At 37.7% G+C, this 26900-nt stretch overlaps 1 protein-coding gene across 3 annotated transcripts in view; it reads left to right on the forward strand.

The window, feature by feature from the left end:
* ASTN1 (astrotactin 1) overlaps nt 1-26900 on the forward strand; it is a 285838-nt gene that overhangs the window by 139236 nt on the left and 119702 nt on the right. For all 3 annotated transcript variants that reach the window (XR_015743019.1, XM_087930474.1, XM_087930475.1), the window contains exons 4-8: nt 358-504; nt 4176-4283; nt 17170-17319; nt 23629-23796; nt 26619-26703. Coding sequence is in view for 2 of the 3 variants with exons in the window: in XM_087930474.1 (XP_087786600.1) it covers nt 358-504; nt 4176-4283; nt 17170-17319; nt 23629-23796; nt 26619-26703 (658 nt within the window). In the remaining variant the exon portion in view is untranslated. The remainder of the gene's footprint in view (nt 1-357; nt 505-4175; nt 4284-17169; nt 17320-23628; nt 23797-26618; nt 26704-26900) is intronic.

The following is a 26900-nucleotide window of genomic DNA, read 5'->3' on the forward strand; positions in this document are numbered from 1 at the left end:
TGAAAAAATTCAGTGGGAACATCCATAATAATTTGATTCAACTTTTGCAAAGCTGTTCCCACAGGAACTTTTGTCTAGCCTAATTCTTATTTTAAGATAATCCTTTTGAATGAATTTATTGTTGGGATGTAGAGATATTGGGACAAAACCACAAGCCTGCTCAAAACATACAGATGGTTGGTTACAGTAGAAGGATTAACTTCTATTGCCACATGGTTCACATCTAAAGATGTTCCAAATATTAATGCTTGGATAGCTAGAAATGATTTTTTCTTCTTCTTCTTCTTCCTATTCTTTTTTCTTTCCCTCTTTTTGCCTCTTTTTCTCAAAGTTTTTACCTTAAATTTTTCCTGTTAGGAAGTGACAATGCCAAGCTCTCCTTGATGAACAAGTACAAGGATAATATCATTGCCACAAGTCCTGTGGACTCCAACCATCAACAGGCAACTTTGTTGTCTCATACATCTAGCAGTCAACGAAAACGGATCAATAACAAATCACGAGGTACCATCTAGAGCTTTTTCCTGACAAGGGATGGGATGGGGCAGGGTGCAGTCTATAAGGTGGTTAAATAGATGGGCAACCTTGAAATAGATCTAAGGGCATACTTAGTCCATCTGTTTCCATCAATAGCTAGGAAACATGCAAGGGTTGTGTTTGCATATAGCATTAAGCCATGGAATCAAGAGATGCAGCTTAGATTAGGGTGAGAGCCACAGCAGAATTTAAATGGTGTGCCTGGGGTTTTACTCACGAGCCAGAGGGAGGCCCAGGACTACAGTTCAAAATAATAACAATAATGAGATTGTGTAATTAATTACTTAACACATTTTTCCGCCTATGTGAACTTTTAGCTACTCTGCACATTCTACCCGTGCAATTATTTTGTTTTTAGATTGTACTGTTAAAGTGTATAGCAATGTATAGTGTGCTGAACAACAGTTTGATCAGAGACAGTTTAGCCTAGTAGTTAAGGCAACGCACTTAAAAGCAAGAGACTGTGAGTTCGTCCCATCTTAGCCATGAAAGCAGCTGCATGAGCTTGTGCCAGTCTCTCTCATCCCAATTCACAGAGTTGCTGTAGGGAAAATAGGAGGGAGAAGAATATTAGGTATGTTCACCACCTTGATTTACTAATGGAAATAACAAAGGAGGGATATAAATGAATAAATGTAGCATTATAGGAAGTGTTCCACTCTGTTAGAGCCTCCTTTTACTACCAGCACTTTGCTTATCACTGCAGTCAATGTATCTCTGCAAAGAGGAAGGGGAAACAATCTGGGTAGTTGAAAAGTGTGGCAACAGCTTACATAAAACAGTCACGGTGCCATTTTTCCTCCTACAGATGGTTATAGAGATGAGAATAGGAGGGAAAGGAAGGTTAAATGGGAGCAGCGAGGAAGTAAGTGGATGGAGCAATAGATTGAAAAAGCCGCCCATCCTACCACAATTTGCAAAAACTCCTGTGTATTGTCAAGATGTGGTACTGACTAAGGAATTTCCTGGGCTTCATGAAAGCCTTGAGACATTCATGTGATCTGTAGTTTGTAGTTTAACAGGATATGTCAACACAGACTTTGGTTAAATAATAGTTGAATTCTAGTTAAATAATTAGGTACTCTAACTATGGGCTGTTCTTGGCTTATTTTTTAAAATCACTGGTATGTGAGCCTATTGAATGGAAAAGGATGAACAGAAAAGGTTGCAAAATCTCCAGGCCCCTATGATTCTTCTTAAGATGCTTTTTCACCTGCTGGAAAAATATAGGTGTTAAAAAAACAATTGAAGTGGAGTTGATTTTGAGCTGAAATGATGAGAAAGAAAAAGTTAAGGATCACTTTGCAAAAATCCTTGTTTTGTTTCCTTGCTTCAAAAAAGAAGAGGGAAAGGAGAGGAAAAATCAATTGCTCTGGGCAACATGCAGATTGATAATCAAAAGGCCAACCAGAAGCATATTCCTATATAAAACCCAGTCAGATTTCAATGGAAGTCTGTGCTCTCCTCTCTTTGCTTGTCCAGCCTTTTTCTCATGAGACTTCTGCATAGCAGGCCCATTCAGTCTCACCTGGAAGCTAACTGATGGTTTTTACTGCTGTAGGTTCCAAAGACAGAATAGGAAAGTTATTGACAAGATGCTTGTCTTGGTGCTGAGCATCTTTCCTGCTCAACTGGAAGAGGGGATGCCTTGAGTTTCTTTGAGAACTTCATCACAAGCATCCTGGGAATCTTAGGCAGTATATATTGCAGTCATGTTTTTATGCTGGCTTTTGGAATATGACTGATTGCTAGTGGTTGCTGAGTTAAGTGTCTTTTGTCATGAATGGGTCATTTCAGGTGAGACATGAGCTGGACAAACTGGATCTTCAGATATAAAAAAGCTAAGAGATTCTTGAACATTCTGTGGCATTTTCTTAGGGCATTAGATGGCAATTCTGCCACGGTTCCAATCTCACTGTATGATAGTGAGCTGAAAAGGCCCTTTATTGCTCCCAAGACCCTTTTCTACCCAAATGCCTCTTAATTTAACTGAAGAACTCCAGGCACTGGTTGATGGTTTGTTTAAGTTCAGTAACAGTCACTGCCCAGAATTGAATAGAATATAAATAATTGCAATAAATGCAGTAAATAAATAACCAATTCAAATTGATCAACACATGGACAGCTCAGGGCATACAACTGTACCTTCTGCATGGAAATGTTTACTTTACTTTATTGACATTGCATCTCATACAACAAAATCAAACACCCTCTTCAGTGTACATCACGACCACGACCATGAAAATAAACACAAACACACATCCTTCACCTTTCACACATTGAACTGGAAACCCCTGACACCACACCAACACTGCACTATTTCACACATTGAACCGGAACCCCCCGACACCACACCAACGCCACACCACACCAGCACTATACAGCAGAATTCAAAAGGGTTACTGCCCTGGGATAGAAGCTGTTTTTCAGCCTATTTGTCCTTATTTTTATTATTCTGTACTGTCTGCCAGATGGTAATAGTTCAAAAAAGGGGTTCCCATGATGAGATGGTTAGATGGTTAGAGTGAAGAGGATCGTCTTTGCTATCATCAGTGCATCTTCCAGGAACTGCCTTGCCAAGTCTCTTGGGTGCCAACAGAACAGGTGTATGGCTTGGAGCATCTCCTTAATACAGGTCAGTCATTAGAGGGGCAGTTGGACTCACCGATATGCTAGCTGTGACCCTACCTTGATTGAGATGCCTCAGCCTCAGTGAGCTGCACCATAATAATCTTATCTGGATTAAGCTATATAAGAGTTACCCCTAAAGATACTCCAATAACAAAATTTTAAATTAGCTGGCTAAGTGGGATCATATAATAGCAGTTCTGCTCCATCTAATTAAGCAGCAAATTATTAAATTAAATTTAACAGCCACAATTAAAATTAACAAGTAAAACTAAAGCTAATAACAAAAAAAGATAAAAATAACACTTCTGTCTATGTCACAATCATCTAACTTGACAGGAGATTTATAACAAATCATCTATCATCTGTCTATACCAACTGCCATTCTCAGTATCTATTTACAGCCACTTCTACTGGTCAGTCTGCTTTACTAAACGAATATGTTTTCAAAACTTTTCTTAAATGTATTCGAAGATGTGTAGAGCCGGAGTAGAGAGAGAAGAGAATTCTATAATTGTTTATATATCCATTGAACTTTAAAATATTGTCCAAGAATCAATCCGCTATAGAAGCTATTTGTGGTTCTGTTTGTGGGCTTGGTTCATAGAATAATGATCAGACACTGAACCATTTCAATGGCAAAACCCCAATGTTGAAATTCTGTATTGTGAGATGAGATTGTTTTCTTTGAAAAAAATACTTGAAATCACACCTGTCCTTTCAAGCATTTATAGAGAGGCAACTTCTTTAACACCAGACTGATTTGGCTATAATCTGCTTTCCTTTTTACCAAAACAATGTATCTTTTCATTTTTGTACTTATTGCTAGCTTTAATTATGCTGACTGTATTTGCGGTTTCTTTTCCTATTTTCTTTTAGGCCAAATTTTTTTCTAAGAGGAAGGGAATTAAATAAAGGAGATATATCTTTACTGTAAAGAGGTGAGAATGTGAGGTGGGATACAAGAATAGCTAATATAGGTATTGTTTTGTCTTTGTTTTTCAATCTAGCTGGTTCTGCATTTCTAAACCCTGAAGGGGATTCTGGGACAGAAGCAGACAATGACCCCCAGCTGACCTTTTACACAGACCCATCACGGAGCAGGCGGCGCAGTAGAGGTGAGCAGCACCATGAGCGGGGAGTAGTAAGTACAGTAACAAGAATGTGGACTGGCTAAAGGGATTATGCTACTAGAGGTCCTTCAAGACTAAGCATTGTCTCTCAGTGTGATGACCCGGGGCATGGCACAAAGGCAACACAGTCAGATAAGTAATAAGAGTCCCTTTATTATCTCCAATTTTGCCCCCAATGTCCAGGTTACCTTCTGGCTGGAGAAAAACTCTCCCAGGAACAGCTTTTGATTGCAGAAAATTCAGTCCAAAACATGAGCAATACAAACTGTAACTTAAAGTCCAAACAAGCCAAACTGAAGTAATTAGTTTGGCAGGGCAGGAGCAAGAATTTCAGACTTGAAGGTATGGCAAAACTCACGTAGTTGGGAAGATGCCAGGGACACAGATAAGCCAGGACAACACAGGATAAATTCACATTTACTCCCAGCAGCCTACCACACACAGCCTGCCTTTCTTATCAACTGTCTTCCTAGCTGTGGCTAATGAAGGGAATCAGGGCCCTCTCCTCCCCTATAAGTCACGCAACCCACGTTGCTCTCTTCTCCATTCCTCCCTGTGTGCCCTAAGATGACGAGGGAGTGGGCCTGGTTCTTCCTCTGAACTTCCTCTCCCTTGCTCCATCTCTCCCCTGCTCTGCCCTGCCGGACTTTGCCCTTCCCCAGTCTCCTCCACAGCCAACGGAGCCACACTCCCACTCCCTGTCAGCTGTCCTCCTTCCTCCTCAGATTCAGACTCCGACAGGGGCATGACACTCAGCGTGTTTTCATCACATGTCTTTTGTGCATGCTTAAATAGCAGTAACTCTTTCCTTGCTGTATTTTCTCATTATGGGACAAGCAACACTATCCATTATCCATTGATGCTAATATTAGTTAACAAGATTTTAAAAAATCTTTGCATTTGTTCACTCCCATTGCTATGAAGAAGTGGATATTTCTGCCATCCCTTTGTTCAGTGCATGAGTTGATACAGTAAAGGTTTCCTCAGACAGGGAAAAAACACCACTTAAGGGTAACATGGATATAAGCTTAAAAACAAAAACAGAAAATCCTGAATAATTTGGAAAGCCTAAATAATTTAAAGCCCTTCTTTTAAAAAGGACTCCCAGCAGAACTGACACAATCCTTCTATTTTCCAGACCAATAAACACATTTCTGTGGTAGATTTCTCTCTGCATGAGCTGCTTGGATGAGATCTCTGAAAAACCAGCCCTGTTTGCATGTTATGCATCCCTAAGGCACTTAACTGCACTGTCAAGGAGCTGGTTGTCATGGAGAAACTAACCCATTAAAAGAATGGAGTGGGAAGGAAGGATTAAATATTTTAAAAAGTATACATAATTTTCCTTTGAACCAGGATCTTTCCTGGCCAGGCACTCCCATTTAGTGACTTGCAGACTGACCCCATGTAAAAAGTTCAGAAGGACCTAAAAAGTGTGCTAAGTTCCTGGTGACTCTCAAGCAGATCCATTTATCTTGCTCTCTTACTGTAATAATTGGGCAGCAACAGAAACTGCTCTGCTATGTTTGGGTACTTCAAAAGCAGCTGGCCAAATAGTGACATAGATAATGCCCTGTTCTGTGACCCAAGGAAACTTACAAAGATTCTGCGCTGGTTCTACAGACTGATAGCTTTGAATAAAAGTTACCTGGATTCCCTTTGGGGAAAGTTATAAGACAGAGCTCTAAGTTATTTCCAAATACTGTGTGTCAAGCTCTGTAAGGGTAGCAAGTTCAGAAAACTAGAACCAATTGGTTTTCTAAAAAGTAAGGCAATGTAGCGAAATCTTGAAAACCCAGCAAAGTAGTTTTGCTGTACAATTGATGTAATTAAGGCAAATTTACTCTGAATTTCTTACTTAAGTTTTCCCTTCCCTGGATTCAAAAATTGCTTTTGCTATTCCCCTGTTTCCTTCCTTAACTATTTTGCTGCCTTTTCTGAATTTCCAAGGTCTGTTAAAGCATTCCGTCACCTTGTGCTAGCTGTCTAGAGAAATATGTGTTGATCCTTTCCGCAAATATGCTACAAATCAAATTCAAGATATCAGTGGTCCCTGGCTGGTCAGGTCTTCAGTGCAAAAACAGCCAACTATTTTGAGGGGATTGGTTTTGTCTTTAATCTTCCATCATGTTTCCCATTTAGCATTTTATCTGTGATTGAGCAAAGGTAGAGACAGTAAGACATATTCTTTTGTTTTGCTAACTATATAGAAATCTAGACCTTAATTTAATTATAGTACTTTTATTCTAGTGATAAACCAGGCAGGTCAGATGAATTATATGTACCTTCTCTTCTATCAGACTACATTATAGCAATTTCTGAGACAGTAACTGAGAGTCATGCCATTCCTTTTATGACTTTTATGACACTCAGTGAGTACTCAAAACAATCCAATCAACTCTCTGGTTATTTTTGTGCTGAATTTAAGATGGTATCATCTCTTTTCTTCCTCTTTCATATTGTTTTCCCTCTTATGTTGGCCTAAGGCTGCAATAAAATAACTCAATACAGATTCAAAATGCAGAGGCAGCGCAGAATAAGAGACAGATAGGCAAGCATTGTTGTCACTCAGTGATGTTACATTATGACCTACCTGGTGCTTGAAGGGGTCATACTAACCATGACCTATGAAGGATAGAAATCTTTTTACAGCTCTGCTAGATTGTAAACAAGCAGTCCTCATTTAGCAACAGCCTCATACAGCAGCAATTTGCAGTTGTGATGGTGATGAAAAAGTAACTTTGTGACTAGTCCTCATATTTACAACATATGCAGATCTGCAAAGCAAAGGAAAACTGAAATAAAGTCAGAAGCATAGTTGCAGTTTCACTTAGTGACTTCTTCATTTAATGACTGAATTACCACCCTGTGGACACTGAACAAGGATTACCTGTATTTTCTATGTTTTTTGAGGGAGAGTAGGGATTTATAAGAAGTGACTTGTTGATACACAATAGCTTCGCTATTAATTTTAGCACTGATATAGCACCTCTAACTTTCACTTTAGTTTGGGGAGATGTAATTATTTGGAATCACATGCTGCAGGTAAGAAGTAGAGGTGTCACACTGTGTTTTTCTGAGACTACTTAGCATAATACATATTAAGCAGAAGATAAGTTTACATAGCTGTGCAACAAAATATATTAGCCACTAGGCTATATCTGTGATGAAAACTGTAGAAAAACAATGTGGTTATTTTTGAATATATAATTACAATAGCATTAGCCATACAGATTATGCCTTTCCTATTTTAACAAGGGGATTTGAAACTGTTGAGGTATCAATAAAAGTATTCTGATCTGTCCTTTCCAAGTGCAGTCCTTTCTTGTTGTTTTTAATGGTTGAGTCAGCCTATTCATGGACAACCAAAAAGCTCCTTGCTGAAAGACAAAATAATTTTGCATTATCCCAGCCCAGTGCTCAGGCACCAGATTGGAGAAGATTAATATAGATTATGTGTATGAATTCACAAATGATTTCAGAGAAGAAAATTACCGATGAACTTAGGAAAGCAGTGTTGTCATTGTTTCAGCTTTTACCTTCGGAAGTCTTTCAGCTTTCCACTGATCTGGTTAAAGATACATGTTTGAGCAGGGCGAGCACTATATGATTCTTTTGACTCAGAAAATGCCCAGTTTTAGTTATCTGGAAGCCAGCCATCTGCCCATCTGAATTTCAACTGCTTTCTCATTTTTGGAGAAGAGATTATGCATGGGAAGTATTCAGGCAGAAATCTGATTTCTGTGCTTAAAAAATCTTACCTAAATATCTAGCTATCTAGCTATCTCTGCCCATCTCACAGAAGCAACTCTGGGCGTTGTATAATGACTATCTTAGGAGCTGTAAGGTAAAGAAAAACACCAATGCAATTTCAGTGTTTTTCTAATGATATTATTAAATTGCCATTGTTGTTGTTATCAGTAGTTCGACTGTACCAAAAATTGGCATTATACAGTATCATTACTGTGCATGATTATATAAAATGTAACACAACATCTGGACTATTAATGCATTAAATTTTGATCGGTACTTTTGCATATATACATAAACAGATACAAGCAAGGAGTGTGCAAGTTTACAAGCACAGACCCAGGTTCAAACATCTATTACTGTGTCTATTAAGACATGGGAAAATAAAGGAGCAAGAAGAAGGAGCCAAAACAGAAAGGAGAAATGAAATGGTGGAAGTGACTGTGAAAATTTAAAGAGGACATTTTGAACTCGAACTAAGAACTGTATTACTAAGGAAGAGAAGGAGAAGGAGAAGGAGAAGGAGAAGGAGATGATCATTATCCATAGACATCATTCATCCGGTCAAACATAGATATAACAAAAGAGTCTTACATAGTCTTATAACAAAACATTGTCTTAATAGATATATATGTGTTAGAATATTGAGTTAAGAATACTGGTTAATAATTTTTGAATAACTGGACAATTGAAAGTGTGTTGCATAAATATAGAACTCAGACCTTTAAATAATAATCATATAGTAAGAAATTGAGGTATTTTTCTTCTGAGGTAAGCATATAATTAAGAACTCTAAAGAAATAGATTAATTGATATTTATATATAGATAAGAATTTAATTACTTTAATGAATTGGCTGCTTTAAATTAATTAATTAAGCATATAAGACTTGATTTTGTGAGTAAATATATCTGTATTTGATTAATATTGAATTCTCCTAAGTACTGTAATAATTGAATAAGTTCAATAAGAAAAAATAGAAATAAGAGCTGATTGTGATTTTCCATAGTAGAATTTTGGTAATTAATAATATAATAATATATGTATTAATATTGCTATTGAACTGAAAAGGAGAGGAAAATAGTGCTCTACGAGGGTAGTTGATGGTAGATTGGAAAGAGCTGCTACAGATAGTTAAAATGGCGACAACATCAATTACAAATGTAAAATCAGGAAAGAAAACTACAACAACAATGTCTTTACCTATGGGGCAGAGATCTATAGATGCAATGCTATTGGCAGAAAAAACTAGTTCAGCTCAAAGCCTACAGACAGTACAGGCAACTATGATGCAGGAAATGATGGCAAAAACCCACGAATTGATAGCAAGGAACCATGAAGACATGAAAACAGAGATGAGAACTGAAATAGGACAAGTGAAAAACGAAATACAAAATTTGAATAGTAAGATTGGAAAGATGCAGGAAAAAGTGATAAAAAATGAACATAAATTAAATTTAGTAGAGGCAAGAACGGAGATGGTGGAGAAGAAATTAAAGGATTCAGAACAAAATTGGAAAGTGTTTTACTGCGAACTCCGGGATTCGATGGTACACATGGAATTAGAGAAGGCATCATTTCATCTTAGGTTCCAGAATGTGGTGGAAGACAAAAAGGAAGATCTACGTGCAATTATGACGAATCTGATAGCAGCGGCTTTACAGAAACCCAAACTGGAAATTGAAAATGATGTAGACGAGGTCTACAGAGTATATGCACACTATGCGAGGAGACATAGACTACCCTGAGAGGTTCACACGATTTGCGAGGAAGACAACACGAGACCTGCTCTATAGTAAGACCAGAGATGAACCACTTGTATACAAAAATCATGAAGTGGTTACACTGAAACAAATACCCAGGAGAGTCAGAAAGCGGAGAAGGGGCTACCAGTTTTTATCAACTCAACTTATTAGAAATTATTAGAAATTTAGGTGGGGCTTTTAGTTTCGTGGCAGGACAAAAAATACAAAATTGATACAATTGAAAAAGCACAGGAATTTTGTGAAAGACACCTAGGACCCGAGGAAGAACAAGAAAGTAGAGATGACTTAAATACGAGAAGCCAAGAGGAACAACTCTCCGGAGAAAAAGAATCTGATTCACACTCTGAACCCCAAAATCTTAGAGAAGAAGGGGAAGGCAACAGACTAAGAAGAAGAGAGCCTAGAACAAGGAATGAAATGAGAAATGCCTCAAACAGTCAGTGACACTGATAGAGAAATCACTTTATTTTCAGACAATATCAATAGTTTAAATTTATCATCAAAAAGAAAACAGATATTTGAGAAACTCAAAAAACAAAACGCCGACATAACTTGTATCCAAGAAGTGCATATTCCAGATAATCAAGCAGACCTCTTAAAGAATACAAATTTGGGTAAAATGTACTCGGCACTTGCAAAAAAAGGGGGGGGGGGCGGTATTGTAGTATATGAAAAGGATTGGTTGCAACATAAACAAATATACAAAATCAAGAAGGGAGAATGCTCTTTATAGAAATAAATGTAAATCTGAAAAAGATGTTGTTAGTCACAATATATGCCCCGAATACAAACCAAAAAGAATTTTATAATAGGCTTCACCATAAGATAATAGAATTTGAGTATGCTAATGTATGCATTGTAGGGGACTATAATGCAGTCCCAGACAAAGATAAAGATTATAGAACTTCCAAAAGGGGGGGGGGGGAGAATACTCCCTTCGTCTTTTAATAATATGGTAAGAGAATTTAACTTGAAAGATGTGTGGAGATTAATTAAATTAAATCCAAATAAAAAACAATATACCTTTTTTTTTGAACTCCGACCACTCTTGGTCCAGAATAGATCAGATATGGATGGATCCTGGGTTAATGGAGAATATTGAAAGGATTGAGATTTTGCCAAATCTATGGGCTGACCATAATCCCATTCAAATTAAATGGAAAGGAAAGAGAAAAATTGGAAGATGGACATTTCACAATGCCATATTAAGAGATAAAGAATATATTGAAATGATAAAAAAAGAATAGAATGTATTTTTTGAAATAAACAAAAGAGAACATACCTCTCTACAGAATCTTTGGGATACGGCCAAAGCCTATGTGAGAGGTCTAACTATTGCTTACAATATTAAAAAAGAATAAAGAAAAAAGACAGCAACAAAACATATGGAGGGAGAAACTGAAAGATTTGGAAACAAGTAGACAAAAGGACCCAAACAATTCAAACATTGAGAAAGAAATAGATCTGGTAAAACATAAGATAAATCAAAATGTACAGGAAGATTTGGCCCAAAAAATTAAATTAGCAAAACAAAATTATTTTGAAAATGCAAATAAGCCGGGAGGTGGTTTGCCCATAAAATTAAAAAAGAACAAGAAAAGAGAACGATCGTAGCACTGCAAGATCAGGAAGGGAAATTATGCACGCAGACCCAAGAAAAGAAAGAAATTGCTAAGGAGTTTTTTATGAAATTGTATAAATAGGAAGAAATACCAGAAAAATCTATTGATCAATATTTGAATGAAAAGAACTTGCCCGAAATTACTGATGAAGAGAAACAAAATTTGAATAATAAAATATCTATAGAAGAAATTAGGAAGGCAATTGGAACACCAAAAGCAAATAAGACCTCTGGCCCAGATGGAATTCCTTTGGAATTCTATAAGGAATTCCAAGAAACAATAGAGGAGATATTGGTGGACTTGTACAGTGAAGCCCTGGAGAATGCTAACATGCCTAAATCATGGTTGGAAGCATATATTACCCTCATTTATAAAGAACAATCAGACCCACAAAAAATTCAAAACTATAGACCAATATCACTTTTAAATGTAAATTACAAAATAATGACTACAATATTGGCGGAAAGATTAAAGAGAGTATTAAGTAGAATTATCCACACTGATCAGAATGGCTTCCTCCCGCATAGGCAAATAAAAACAAATACAAGAACCGTTAGGGATATATTAGAATATTATGAAGTACACTCAACCAAGATAATGGCATTGGTATTTTTAGACACCCAGAAGGCTTTTGACAACCTGAATTGGAACTTCCTTATTAAATAACGGATAGGCATGAAATTTGGTGAAAATTTTATAGGATTTATTAAGACAATTTATAACATGAAAACCGCAAAAATATTAATAAATGGGGAAAATACAGATACCATAAAGATAAATAAGGGAGTAAGACAAGGCTGCCCCTTAGCTCCTCTATTGTATACATTGGCAGAAGAGACTCTCTTAGCGCAAATTAGGCAAAATCAAGAGATTAGAGGACTAAAAATTTAAAAAGAAGAATATAAACTCCAGGCATTTGCCAATGATATGGCATTTATATTAGAAGAACCCTTAGAAACGAGCCCTATACTACTAAGAGAAATAGAAGAATATGGAAAGGTGGCAGGGTTAAAAATTAACAAAGAAAAAACAAAAGTGTTAAGAAGAAACTGTACAAAGGAGCGGAAGGAAGAACTAGCAAATAAATTAGGTATGCAGGTGGTAAATAAAGTAAAATACTTAGGGATCTGGTTGACTGCTAGATGTTCGTCGATTAAAAAATATAACTATGATAAGTTAATAACGCAAATAGTTAAAGATGTAGATAATTAGGCCAAATTGCAATTATCACTATTGGGAGGTATTTCGACAATAAAAATGAATATTTTGCCAAAACTGTTGTTCCTGTTTCAGACAGTGCCAGTCAAGTTGGAAAAGAACTTTATTGTAGAATTAAACAAATGTATATCTAAATTTATATGGCAGAGGAAAAAAACCAGAGTAAAATATAAATTATTACAGGATGCCAAGAAAAAAGGAGGATTTGGCCTTCAAGATTTTGAATTATGTTATGATGCTACTTATAGTAAACTGGCTTAAGGATTGGGTTAAATTAGAAAATAGAAGGGTTGGGTTAAATTAGAAAATAGAAGGTAGTATTAGAAGATTTTGATCTCTTGAGCTAGCACACCTTCATGTGGGATGGAAAATCTAAACAACATTCATATTTCCAAAGGCACCATGTAAGAAATGTGTTGTTCAATATCTGGGGAAAGATTTAAAAAAAATATTATCCAAAGGTTCCATTGTGGCTAGCTACATTGGAAGCAGTCACACATCCAAATGTATTGGATTATGAAAATATTGTCAGGTATAAAGATTTATTATATGATACTGGAGAGCTTAAAAATAGGAACCAAATATAAATTCAAGGAAAGGAGATAGCATGGTGGCCCTTTGCATAAATACAACCCCATTATAAAAAAGATAGAGAACAATTTGGCTTTAATATGACCCCACAAGAATTAGATAAAATATGGCTAGGAGAGGAAGAGAAAACAATTAGTAAAACGTATAAATATCTTTTGGACTACAAATTAAAACAAGAGTCACAGACTCTGATAATTTGGGCTAAAAATGTGGGTCATAGTATTGAATTAGATAAATGGGAACACTTTTGGCAAACAAATTACAAATTAACCATGTCAGTCTTGTATAAAGAAAATTTATATAAAATGGTTCATCGCTGGAGAGACTGGCTAAGATGTTCCCCGACGTACCACCCAACTGTTGGAAATGTAACTACGCACAAGGAACATATTTTCACCTGTGGTGGACTTGCCCATGTGCTCAGAAGTTTTGGAGAAATATTAGAAATTGGATTTTAAATATAACAAAACAAAATTTAAAACTTGAACCTGAAACCTTTCTGCTAAGTATGATAGATTTAAACATGGAGAAAAAATATTAATATTTAATTTTGCACATCATAACTGCGGCCAGAATAACCTACGCACAAAACTGGAAACTGTCTTCCATTCTTTCAGAGGATACGGTAATTAAAAAAATACATGAATGCGCTGAGATGGATAGCCTAACCAAATTGTTAAAAAATAAACAAGATTGTGACTATTATGAAATATGGAACATTTGGTATGAGTGGTTAAAGAAAAGGTAATATTTGATATTTGGATAAGTTATGGAAATGACAGAAGACGTGCATTTAATCATAAACTGTATAGAGAAATTAAAACATTAAAAGGACGAAGGAGTTATTGTAACAAGGCAGATCACGTCAATGATAAAGATAAAGAAAAAAAAATTAACCATTGCTCAATATATGCTGTAAAATGTATGTGTGTGTGTGTGTGTGTATGCACACACACACACACACACACACACACACACACACGATGATTTGTCTGTTTTAAATGTATGTCAAATAAATGTTTTTTCTAGAAATAAAAAAAAGACATGGGAGAGAAGGGATAAGGTGTTCACCACTATTGAGTCTCCTTATATTGTGTATCCAAGTGCTTTAGAATAAGTGTTTAGAATAGGTTCTTGTAAAAGAAACAGTAGTGGGAGGGAACAGTTGGGGGATAAGAAGATGTTGATGGTGGTTTGATAGCATAAGAAGATGCTTTCATAGGATTGAGTAAAAAAGAATAAAGGCAGGAAAAAATATTGCTAGATATATTCCTGGTATCTCAAATATTGCATAGTATTTTTTTAAACTGAAAGCTAATAAAAGTGAATATTAGAAGAGCAAGGTTTTTAAAGATTAGATATATTGAAAAGAAATGTAAGCCAAGCAATCAAAACAAATAGTAGACTAGAACTGAGTCAACAAAGCCTTTTGTAGATTCATTTTAAAAAACCTATCATTATTTTTATAAGTAACTGAAGGTAGCAAACTTACCTAATACTCCTTCCTCCTCCTATTTTCCTCACAATGACAACCCTGTGAGATGAGTTGGACTGAGAGAGAGTGACTGGCTCAAGGTCACCCAGCTGGCTTTCATGCCTAAAGTGGGATTAGAACTCACAGTCTTCTGCTTTCTAAGAAAAGAATTAAAGCACAGATTTATAGAAAAAGAAATTAGGCACAGATAGTAACTTCTCATGAGTTGTAATGGAAACTAGTATGATAGTAAGATCATGATGAATAATTATAGTAATATAACTCCTGAATGAAGAAGAAATAAGAATATGAGCTTGAGGAATATTCCAGAAGAGTTACCAAGAATGAAAGGTAGCTGAGTGAATATTTGAAATTTGGTAGAACGGCAGCATTCTCTTCCTCCCTAAAATCTTAAAGCAGGGGTGGGCAAACTTTTTGGCTCGGGGGCCTCATTGACTTTTAAAATTTGACAGACGGGCCACTACCTGGTGTCGAAATGCCTGTCATTACAAGTCAAAATCAAATGAATGCAATCATTCACATCAAACCTTAATTCTGTACCAATCTTCGGCGGGCCGGATTAAAAAGACCAACGGGCCGGATGTGGCCCCCAGGCTGTAGTTTGCCCACCCCTGTCTTAAAGGGATCTCCACATCTCTTCAGCTGCAATAGTACATCTTACTAAGGTGTACTGTACATAAAAGGTAGCATGTCATGCCCCGGTTGGAGACTGACTCCGAGAGGGAGGAGGAACAGCCGACAGGGAGTGGAAGTGTGGTTCCGGAGGTTGGGGAGGAGGCTGGGGAAGGGCAGAGGCTGGCTGGGCAGTCAGAGGAACACCTAGGCCCATCCCCTCTCCATCCTAGGGCACGCAGAGTGGAGAGGATAAGGGAGAGACATGAATGGCGTGGTGTACAGGGGAAGAAAGGGCCTTGATCCTCTTCATGGGCTGCAGCTGTGGGAACTGGTTAAAAGGACGGACATGCGTATGGGCCAGTGCTGGAAACAAAGCGTGGAAATATCTCCAGGCTGTTGTTCCTCTCTGAGTTTGGTGTCCTTCCCAGTGTGTGTTCTGATATCTGTGGACATCTTCAAGCCCTTTTTTTGCCTGGTTCCCTTAATTGCTACAGTGTGGTTTGTGTTGTTTTTACTCCTATAATTTATAGGCATTTTTAGTTTAAACGGCATTTCCTTCTTTTCATAACTGTTTGTGGAGAAGTTTTTGTCTCCAGTCAAGGATTTTTGGAGCTTTGAAGCAAAGTGGAGGAATAAAAGAGGCTTCACCTGTTTTTGTGACTGTGTTTATTTTGTATCCCACCCTGGGTCATCACATAGCAGCAGAAAAAAAGGTGATCCCTGTTTGCACTATAAAGAAAACATTTGAGATGCTGATTATAAAAGAGACATCTGGTCAAGGCAAGGGCAACATACAAAGAGGGAGCAAAGGCAGAAGCAGAATGAACATGAGAAAATATCCTCACTGCAACTGGGTATTGAGCCTAAGGGAGGGTTAAAGTCTCAGCTTCATTTGCTTTATATGGTTGTTGTGTGTACAGAATACAACCCAGAAGTTCTGTAACCAGTTCCACCCAGTCCGGGTAATAGGAGCAGACCATGGTTTTTGTTTTATGTTTAAAAAAACCTTGCTCAATGCATTTGTTTTGAAACTTATCCATTTTCATTGATTTATTTTTTTTCAAGGAACTCATTTTACTTTCAGCTTTTACCACAGATGCATCCTTTAGGTGGCTGGCTAAAACATACACAAACAATGCACACAATTCGCATTTCATATTGCCTGAGGCCCTATAAATAAGCGGCTAAAGCATAAGAGCTTGTCTGTGGCTTCAGATTTTACGTGCTACCTTCACAGCATATCTGAGTGCTTCTTCTTCCTGGATGGGATGTCATACCGCCTGTCAAGAGAGAGTTGATGGCAAAATGCCTTGACACCCGGGGAGGTTTAAAGAGGCTGCCACTCAGGGAAGCATGACTGAGACAAAAATAGATTCCGTTTGGAGAAAGCAGGCGGACTGAAGCAGTCTACCGAGTATCATTAATTACTCTGGGGAACCTGATGTCTACACACTTGTGGGCCGGTAATGAGGGATACTGCTGTTCACAGCCACCAATTAGGGTACAGGCTGTTAACTGACACTGCTCCAAGAAATTGCCCATCTCTATTTCTAAATCCACACAAATGAGCAAACTGTTTCTCACATGCCTTCCCTCCTTCCCGCCCATCCCAAAATGGAATGATTATGTTTCACCTCGATATCTGCACCTCTTTCTGCTGAATGGTCAGAATCCCAGGTTCATAAAGACCCGTGAAGAATCCATTGCACCAGCCCAGGGCTCTGGTTCACAAAGAGCCATTGTGTTAGCTCAATGTTGTGGTCTCTGAGAGAGACACAACTGGATTCCATTGACTTCTTTTTCTTACTGTTTTAGTGGGTTCACCTAGAAGTCCTGTTAGCAAGACAACTCTGACTCTCATCAGCATCACCAGCTGTGTCATTGGTCTGGTCTGTGCTTCTCATGTGAGTTGCCCACTTGTGGTCAAGATAACGCTTCACGTACCGGAGCATCTTATTGCTGATGGTAAGACAGTCTTCCACTCATCTCTTCACTTCCACTATCAGATCAGTATTAGATGGAGCATGCATGTTAAGGCTTGTTACTATAGCATACTGTGAAACTTTGACATGTATTTGCACATTGGTCAGGTTAAAAAAATACTTTTGATTGATCTTTCTCACTGTCTTGCCTACAGCATGTAACGACAATGTAACGTCTTCATTAGCCTTCTTTAATTGGACATCTTTCAGATTTTGTGGGATTGTAGTTTCCAGGATTTCTACTTTTAACTCAAACTGAAAATTCTGCATGTTGCAATCCTGATACACCTGGAAAGCACCAAATTGAAGAAAACTAACATCCTCCAAGCCTGTTGACTAATTATCCTTTTCTATTAGTTGTAGATGTGTATGTGAATATAATCATGAATAAATCCATAAATAGCAGGTTAGAATTTCAAATGGTCATCCTGTATTTGTTTATTGCATTTCCCTGCCTCCTGATACTTTCTGTTCTAATTAATACAATTCCCAAAACATCTTACAAAGATCAGCAGCACGGCTGCATCTACTCTCAATTTAAGAAGCATACCATTCCAAGAAAAAGAATGGGCAAGGAGGAAGATTTCTGCATAAGATATGTACAGAAATATTCATAGTCAAAGCCTGGCTGGAGTAGAAATGGTGCCCTCCCTGTTCTGTTCATGTTGCCTCCAGAAAATTATATAAAATGTGCATCTGGGTAGGCTTCATTTGCAATGAAGGTTATGGCTACCTGAGCATGGTGTGTATTGATTATTGTCTTTGTGAAGAGCAAATCATTGCCCTGATTTGTATCCAACCCACTCTGCCTCTTTAATTTTCTGGATCAAGTTCTTCTGGGAGATTAATATGCTCTTAATAGTTTGTGGATCCAGGCACATAAGTAATCCCCACAAAATATATTTTCTATTCTTTTTACTATATTTATGTACATACATATTAGTTCCCCTCTTTCAGATTTGACATGAGCGTTTCCCATATCTAGTAAGCTCTGAAGATTGAGGAAAGCAAATTGCCATAATGTGGTGTTATTTGTATTATGATTTTTAATATTGTAAGCCACCCAGATGCATAAGATGCATACATACACATATATATACATACATACATAGCAGAAGACATTGTTTGAACCAGTGATTATGGACAATTTTCACAAAGAGAAGACAGTAGGCTTATAGATCCAAAGGTCCATGGAAGAAACATAGAACACACCCTTTAGCCTGGATTCACATGTGTTCGTCACACGTGTAGATGACCTCTGGTAATCAAAGATAAGGGTGATGTCTTGATCCTCTGATTTTTTGGTAGCTTTCAATGTCATCAACCATAGTATTCTTATGGACCATTTTAGGGAATTTTGAGTTGAGGGCACGGCACAGTGCTTCAGTGGTTCTCCTTCTAAATACAGTTCCTTTCAGCATCATTAATGGGAGAAAGAGATCTTGTCTGAAGTCACTGATTTACAAGATGCCTTAGGGTTTGATCTTGTTCTCACTCCTATTTAGAATCTATATGAAGCTGTTAAATCAGCAGCCCCCAACCTTTTGGACACCAGGGACTGGTGGTTTTTCCACATAGAGGAGGGGGTGTGGTTTATTTATTTTTATTTATTTATTTATTTTGACAAGCATGCAGTTGAAAATATATATAAGAATAAACATGATTGTTAGTACATGAAATATATATGAATAAAAGGGAACATTAAGGCAGGGATGGTAGGCACATCCGTGTGCTTATGCATGCCCCTTACAGACCTCTTAGGAATGGGGTGAGGTCAATAGTCGGCAGTCTGAGGTTAAAGTTTTGGGGTTAGTGGAAGAAACCACAGAGTCAGGTAGAGTATTCCATGCATTGACCACTCTGTTGCTGAAGTCATATTTCCTGCAATCGAGTTTTGTGCAATTTACCCTGAGTTTTTATCTATTGTGTGCTTGTGTATTGTTGAGGTTGAAGCTGAAGTAGTCATTGATGGGTAGGACATTGTAATGGATAATTTTATGTATTATGCTTAGGTCAAACTGAAGGCAGCATAGTTCCTAGTTATCTAAACCTAAAATTTCAAGTCTGGAGGCATAGGGTATTCTGTTGCGAGTAGAGGAGTGGAGAACTCTTCTCATGAAATATTTTTGGACTCTCTCGATTGTATTAATGTCCAATATGCAGTGCGGATTCCAGACAGGTGAGCTGTATTCAAGAATTGGTCTAGCAAATGTTTTGTATGCTCTAGTTAGTAGTACAATATTACCAGAGAAAAAGCTTTATAGGATTGATTAGGTTAACAACTCTTAATGCCTTTTTGTCAATGTTGTTACAGTGGGCTCTAGCACTTAGATCATCAGAGATGAGAACTCCAAGGTCCTTGACAGAGTGAAAGTCATCTACAAGGTCTTGTCCATCCAGCTTGCATTTGATTTTTTGATTTTTCTTGCCAATATGTAAGGCAGAGCATTTACTTGTTGAGATTTGAAGTTGCCACTTGTTTGACCATTCTGACACATAGTCAAGGTCTTTTTGAAGTGTAGCAGCATTGTTACTGGTGTTGAATAGCATGCCGCGGATGGAGCTTCGCTTGTTTGCATGGTCCAGTTTCTACCATGCTGTGGACTTCTGCCAGTCCATGGACCAGGGATTGGGACCCCCCCTGTGTTAGATCATCTGTTAGGATGATCATATACATATCATACTAAATATCATTAGTAGGTTGGTAATAATTATACATCTCTACCATGAGCTGCCCAAGTTATGCTGTCAAGGTTCCTCCTCATTGCTTGGTGGCTGTAAAGATGTGGATGAGGGGAATCGGGCTCCTCCTTAAGCCTAATAATATCAAGCGGTTGTGGGTTTTGCTACTCACCAAGAATTGGAGACTGCTATTGTAAACATTTCCCCAGACTGAATAGGAGTGCAATCTGGAAGTCCACCTGGATTCGTGGCTCCCACTCAACAAGTTGGGGAAGCTGTGGCCATGAAACCCTTTGCCCAAATTCATCTTGTGCACCAGCTGTGCGTGTTTCTGAATCAGTAGCCAATGATCTTGCTCTTTCATGCATTAGTCATTTCCCATTTGGGATGCAGCAATGCATTCTACTTGGGAATGCCCTTGAAGACCATTTGTAAACTGCAGCTGATTCCGAATACAGTAGTAGGAGCAGTTGGGTAGTCCTCAGTATGCCTATACAACTCCTCTGCCTAGGAGGAATTATGCCCATTCCTAGTCAGTTTCTGGATGCAATTCAGTTGTCCACACCGAGTTTCCAAACGCCACAACCCTGTTGCCCTTTCAGAAGAATCTAGAACTTGGCATTTGTCTCAGACTCTAGAACTAGGATGTTAATATGGCACAGTCCATGTTTGGTCTGCTTGAATATATAGTGTTTACTTCACATCTTTACTGTTTTTATTGCTTTGCTATTATTTTTTGCTTCTTATAGTTATCCTCCATGATTGATTGAAAGATGAATGAGTGACCATATAAATTTGCGTAATAAGTACATTAAAAAAAATCTGACTTCCCACACTAATGTGCCAACATTTAAGTCAAGTTGGTATTTATATCTATCTCACTATCTCTATCTATCTAACATCTATCTATAAAATTTATATGTGTGCCTATCCCATACAAGGTGACTCTGGATAGCCAACAAAACCAACAATTAAAATGTAAAAATCAATAATATATAATTGTACAGTATATATAATATAAATATAATATAAAATCATTTTAAACAAATACCAGTATTTGCCATAAGTAAAATCCAAATTTAGAAAGGGCTATTAATGATGTCATAAATGGTGCAACTAACACACAAGGCCCTCTGCTTTAAAGGATACCAAAGCCGTGGTGGTGCAGTGGTTAGAGTGCAGTGTTGCAGACTACTTCTGCTGACAGCTGATTGCCAGCAGTTTGGCAGTTCAAGTCCCACTGGCTCAAGGTTGACTCAGCCTTCCATCCTTCTGAGGTGGATAAAATGAGGACCCAGATTGTTGGGGGCAATATGCTGACTCTGTAAACCCCTTAGAGAGGGCTATAAAAGCACTGTGAAGTGGTATATAAGTCTAAGTGATATTGCTAATGGAAAAACCATGTTTTGAAGACTTTCCAAAAGGCCATAAAGATTGTGACTAATGGTAATTTAAGGGGAATGATGTGGTCTCACCCAGAGAATGGAGGTCATAGCACAAAAGGTTTGTATCCTGGGTCCCATCAGATAGAATGGAAAGGATCCACAACATGCCTTTCCTGCTGAACCTAATTGGACAGGTAGAAATAATTGGAAAGAGGCAGTCCTGCAGATATCCCCATGCCACAAATTGCTTTAAAGGTCAAAATCAGCACCTTGAATTACACCTGGAAACAAACCAGCAACAGTGCAGCTCACAGAGCAGATATGAAACATGTTCACCCCATACACCCCTGTTCCTTCTAGGACACTCATATAACTATTCTTACTGCTGCATTTTGCACCAGGTGAAACTTCAAAATACTCTTCAAGGGTAGTCCCATGCAGAACACATTGCAGCAGTCCATATAACATTCAAAAAAACTTGGCACCAGATTACTTCAACCACCAACTCTACAGACTGCATTAATTTTTAAATGAGGTCTTGCTGTGGGCAGAACACTGTCTGGTAGGAAGAACAGTGGTGGATTTCTGTCAGGCTTGTGTTTCAGATGTCATGTTATTATGTTAGCTTTCTCCAGTCATTTAATCTTCCCTTCCCCCTCCTCTTTTTTTTAATAGGTAGTTTTTAATTCTGAATTTATCCTGCATTTATTTTGGTCTTATTCTAGTTTTAAGACTGTTGTAAAGTGCTTCAATATTTTTTAAATAAGTGGGAAATAAATACATTAATAAAAATGTGCTATTGAGCTCTATGTAAGAGGTTTAAGTGAGAGCTTTGCATTGGAGAATGTGGCAGATTGTTTGAGAATATGGTAATATGGTAAAAGAAAGATAGTTTTTCATAGGAGGAACATAATTTTAATTCAGTGTGTAGTAGAACTAGAATCAGAGGCCTTTTTAGCATAAACAAGGTAAAAACAACAGATTTTATTTTAAACATAGGATAACTTTGAGACAACATGTTTACAAAGAAGAAGATGTGGCTTATGGGTATTAGAGCCGCATTTTGCTTGGCAAACACTTCCCAGAACATTGGAAACAAATGCCGCCCCTACAAAAATGCTGAGCTGTGTCCCACCCACAACTGTGCCAGGCATAGGCCCCCTTAACTTCTGTTGATAGATGAAGGGGGAAAAAAGCAGAATCTGACAACATGTACAGTATGTCACATTTGTCACTCGATAAATGAACAGCCAACCAGAGGATTTTACCTTTGGAAACTATTGCTAATTCAGCATTCGCCTTAAGGGAGGTCGATCATATCAGATTGGATGGATGTGTGTTATATAACCTACTCTCCAGTATCCAAGATAGAAAGATTAGTTCTTGTAGGAAACCAAATGTCAATTAGGTTGAAGCAGAACTTTGCTTCCTAATGGGAAATTCTTCTGTGTCCCAATAATTTGTTTATTAAGGTATGCAATTTCTTACTGTGATCTGAAGTGAAACAATCTAGACAGATGCTCTGACATCTAAGCCAATGAGGGGAAAAAAAACCAGAAGTAGAGGATGGAGAACAGATTAGATTGATAGAGGAACTGACCCTGATAGGAGCAGAGAAATGAGTTATCTTAGCTGGAAATTTAATGGGAGATTTTGTCCTTGGAGTAGCCTGGTTTCAGGGATTTCTGTTGAAGGGTTAGCTGGCTTTCATGGTATCAAATTTACTTCCAAACTTTCTGTTATTTGAAGTATTTTTTTAGCCTAGACATGGTTTTGTATAAATTGTCCAAAAATCATGATAGGAGATAACAGACAAATGGGTAGCCGTATCAACCAGAGATGGACATGCTAAGCCTAAGGCCCCTGCGATGAACAATGGCTGAATCTTCAAAACAGGATAATTGGGGATGTTTGAAATGGGCTCTGGGAGAGGTATTTCTAAGTCATCTCCAGAAATGAAAGAAAATATGCCTAATGTTTTTGTTCATAGAGAAGAACCAATGCTTGTTAAGTTACATTAGAAAAGTGACCTTGAGGATATTTTCCCACATAAATTATAAAGTGGATTTTAAGTTACATTAGACAAAATATTCATTCATATTACAAATTGATTTTCTTTTGTATGTGACATCAATTAGAGGGAAGACTTCGAGGAAATTTAGATCTCACCAATGAAAATGCCTTCAGAATGATGCCATTTCTTTCTATTTTCTTTCTATTTTCAGGAAGCCGATTTATCTTATTAGAGGGAAGCCAACTGGATGCCAGTGACTGGTTAAATCCTGCCCAAGTGGTTCTTTTCTCCCAGCAAAATTCTAGTGGGCCGTGGGCCTTGGATATGTGCGCCCGACGACTTCTCGACCCTTGTGAACATGAGTGTGATCCTGAAACTGGTAGGTGGGTGCAATGTGGTAATTGACATGTATCTGGGGATTGTCAAGTTCCCAAAGCTGTCAAAAGCTGTGGTGGAAAAATGACCTTCACATTTCCTTTGTTTCTGTATGGTGATAACAAAAAGTCATATGAAGTTCTTTTATCTTGAATCCAATTTTTCTTTTACCCAGCAGGCTATTTTTTTGATGGATTATGTTATACTCTCTGATTTAGGCTGATGATCTTTTCTATGAACTATAACAAGAAATACTTGCACTCAAATTTTATACTGTATAAACTCTGTTAGGAGGAGAACCTGCAAATATGAGTCTTTAATATGAATGGTGCTAGATCCTATCATTTTTTTCAACAGGCACAATTATGAATTTCCAGGTGCCACTGCCTAAATTTAGAGATGGTATATCCTTAGGAGATTGATCCAGCCTTCTCTGTTCTGCACATGCTCACAGGAGTCATGTTTGTTCCCCTTTGATGTGGTGTTGACTCATTTACCCATCCTGTCTGCATTTCACTTATTCACAACCATCTGCCATAGCAGCTGCCAACTGTAGCAGGTCTCTGAGGGGGATGGTTTCAAACACCCTCCTTGGGCTTATTTCTAAATTCATAGATTTTTGCCAGCATTCTGTAAAAATGATTATGCCTTCCAAAAAAGAAAAAAAAAATGACAAAAAACTAGTACTTCTGTTGTACCTTTTGTTCTTTTGGGCTGTAATCTGACTATATGGCTGTGTAGCTAGTATTTAAAGCATACAACTGTGGAGTCCTCTTTTTCTTCCCTACCTACAGATACGTCCAATATAATTTAAAAGACAGAACTTACTTCCAGCTAATTCAGTTGTAGCCTTAATGTAGGCTTTCAGAAATGTCATCTAGGGAGAAGAGTAAAGACATGCAGTCAGTGGAATTATTATGTCTGTAAGCCTTAAAGCACATATCAACTTATGATTGCAACTGAATTTTTTTTGGCAACGTAGTAATATATGGCAGGGAAACTCAAAGTACTTCATTGCTTGAGATGCAGGATAAAACAGGACCTCTCCTTGCCTGTTCCAAGTCACTTATGGACCTAGAGTTGTCACTGAATCTTATTTTAATGCTACAATGTCTAACTTTAATTCCATCACCTGGGAGAAGCAGTCTGGTTGGGAGTTCAAGTGACCAGTCATACGGCAAATATCTCAATCTACTCTTACCATTTGCAGCTTTGATATCTGAGTAAAAACAATCACCCCCAAAAGGGCACACAGAGATGTAGAACTCTGTTCTAGTGGTTAAGGCACTAGGCTAGAAATTAGGAGAATGTGAGTTCTAGTACCACTTTAGGCATAAAAACTATCTAGGTGACCTTGGCTTCCTTTCTCAGCCCAGAGAACTTACTCTACAGAGTTGTTGTTGGGGTCAAAATAGGAGGAGGAAGAACTGCTGTGTATGTTTGCTGCCTTAAATTATTAATAAAAACAACAAAGGCAGGATATAAACAGACACATTAATTAATTAATTAATTATGAACCCTACTCAGGATTTTCATTTTAGTTGCCAAAAAAGAAAAACCACATGAAAAAAGGGTGAATGTGGAAGGGGAAAACTGTTGATTTGCCCAAAGCTTGGCCAAGTAGAGGATGAAACAGTCATCAGAATAGGAATTCACTTCTGAAAAAGTAGCTGGCTTGAATGGGACAGTGGGAGAGCTTCATTTTTTGTGGCCTTTCCACTGACTAAGCATCTTTTTTTTCTCTGCTTTGCACCTGTTGGCAATTTCATTCTAGCAACATAAAAGGAGGACAATTTCTTTCTGTCAACTTTCCCTTTATAGCTTTACAATCTTTTGTTATGTTCTCCTCTCACAGTGTGTTGCAGTGTGACCTTTTATGTATTTCCTCAAAAGTGTGCCCTACTCCATTCAGTGATTACAGCCTTATTCTTTTCTAAACTAATGTAATTCCTTTAGGATGAAAAGCTTGGTAAAGCTGGGTTTTCAAACAGAGAGTCTGAGAGCTCATTGGGAAGAAGTCCCTGAAAGGCCCAATAGGATTCCAAATAATTATTGTTTTTTAATTTATAAAGCAGTGACTTGGGTGGCATAAAAGAAGGAAAGGGAATAAAATAAAGGAAAGTATAAAAAGGAATAAGCAAAAGATCTTGACATTTCATTCCTTGGCATCTCATTTAGTAGAAAATCTCTCACAACTGATACATTGCATGATTTTTATTATTATTATGATCGTATTGCTGGGCATTTGTATGTTGCTGCTTGCAAGCTACCTAGAGTCATAATGACTGAATCATACATTCATATTTAAAAAAATAAATTGCAGGCTCCAAATAAATAAATATTTTAGATTCATCAATAAATAAGGGAATGTGAGATTGTGACACAGATATTGGAATAGTCATGTTTGCTTGCTTATCCATCCGCCCATCCATCCATCCGTCCATCCATCCATCTATGTGAGATAAAAGATCAGAGGCTGATCATAGAACAGGTATCAAATATTACACTAAAAATGTCCAGATTCCTTTTCTTGTTGATCCTCTGACTCTGCCTATTTTTTTTCTGCCATTTCATGTATTGTTCCTAGCTGTATGATACACTGTATGTGTTGAGGTGGTGAGAATGGTATGCAGAAGGCTTGTAGAAAAGCATTATGATCTTGCGCTTTTTATCTCCAATTCCTAGTCATTCCTAATATGGCATTTTTCTTTTTTCACTCACTCCTGCTGCATACTAAATTGACATCTCCCTGCAAAACTCATTCCCTTTTCAGAGTTGTAACATAACTCATTTATTATTCTCTTGTTTTTGTTCTTCCACTTCAAGGTGAGTGTCTTTGCTATGAAGGTTACATGAAGGATCCAGTGCACAAACACCTTTGCATCAGGAACGAATGGGGCACAAACCAAGGGTAGGTGATTTTCATAGCTCTGCCAGATTGTTGCTAAGCCTGAAGTGATAGCACCTCAAGCATCCTGGCCATCAAGAAAGACAGCTTGGAGAAGTTAGAGAGCTGCAGTAAAAGCCAAGTGATGCATGTAAGGAAGTACTCATGATGTCTTGGACTTCAGCTGACCTTGTAGGGAGAGAACCATTGAAGTTAGAGGA

The sequence above is a fragment of the Pseudonaja textilis genome, chromosome 3 (genome assembly GCF_049901715.1).
Source record: "Pseudonaja textilis isolate UNSWEBS1 chromosome 3, rPseTex1.2, whole genome shotgun sequence".
In the NCBI taxonomy this organism is placed as follows: Eukaryota; Metazoa; Chordata; class Lepidosauria; order Squamata; family Elapidae; genus Pseudonaja; species Pseudonaja textilis.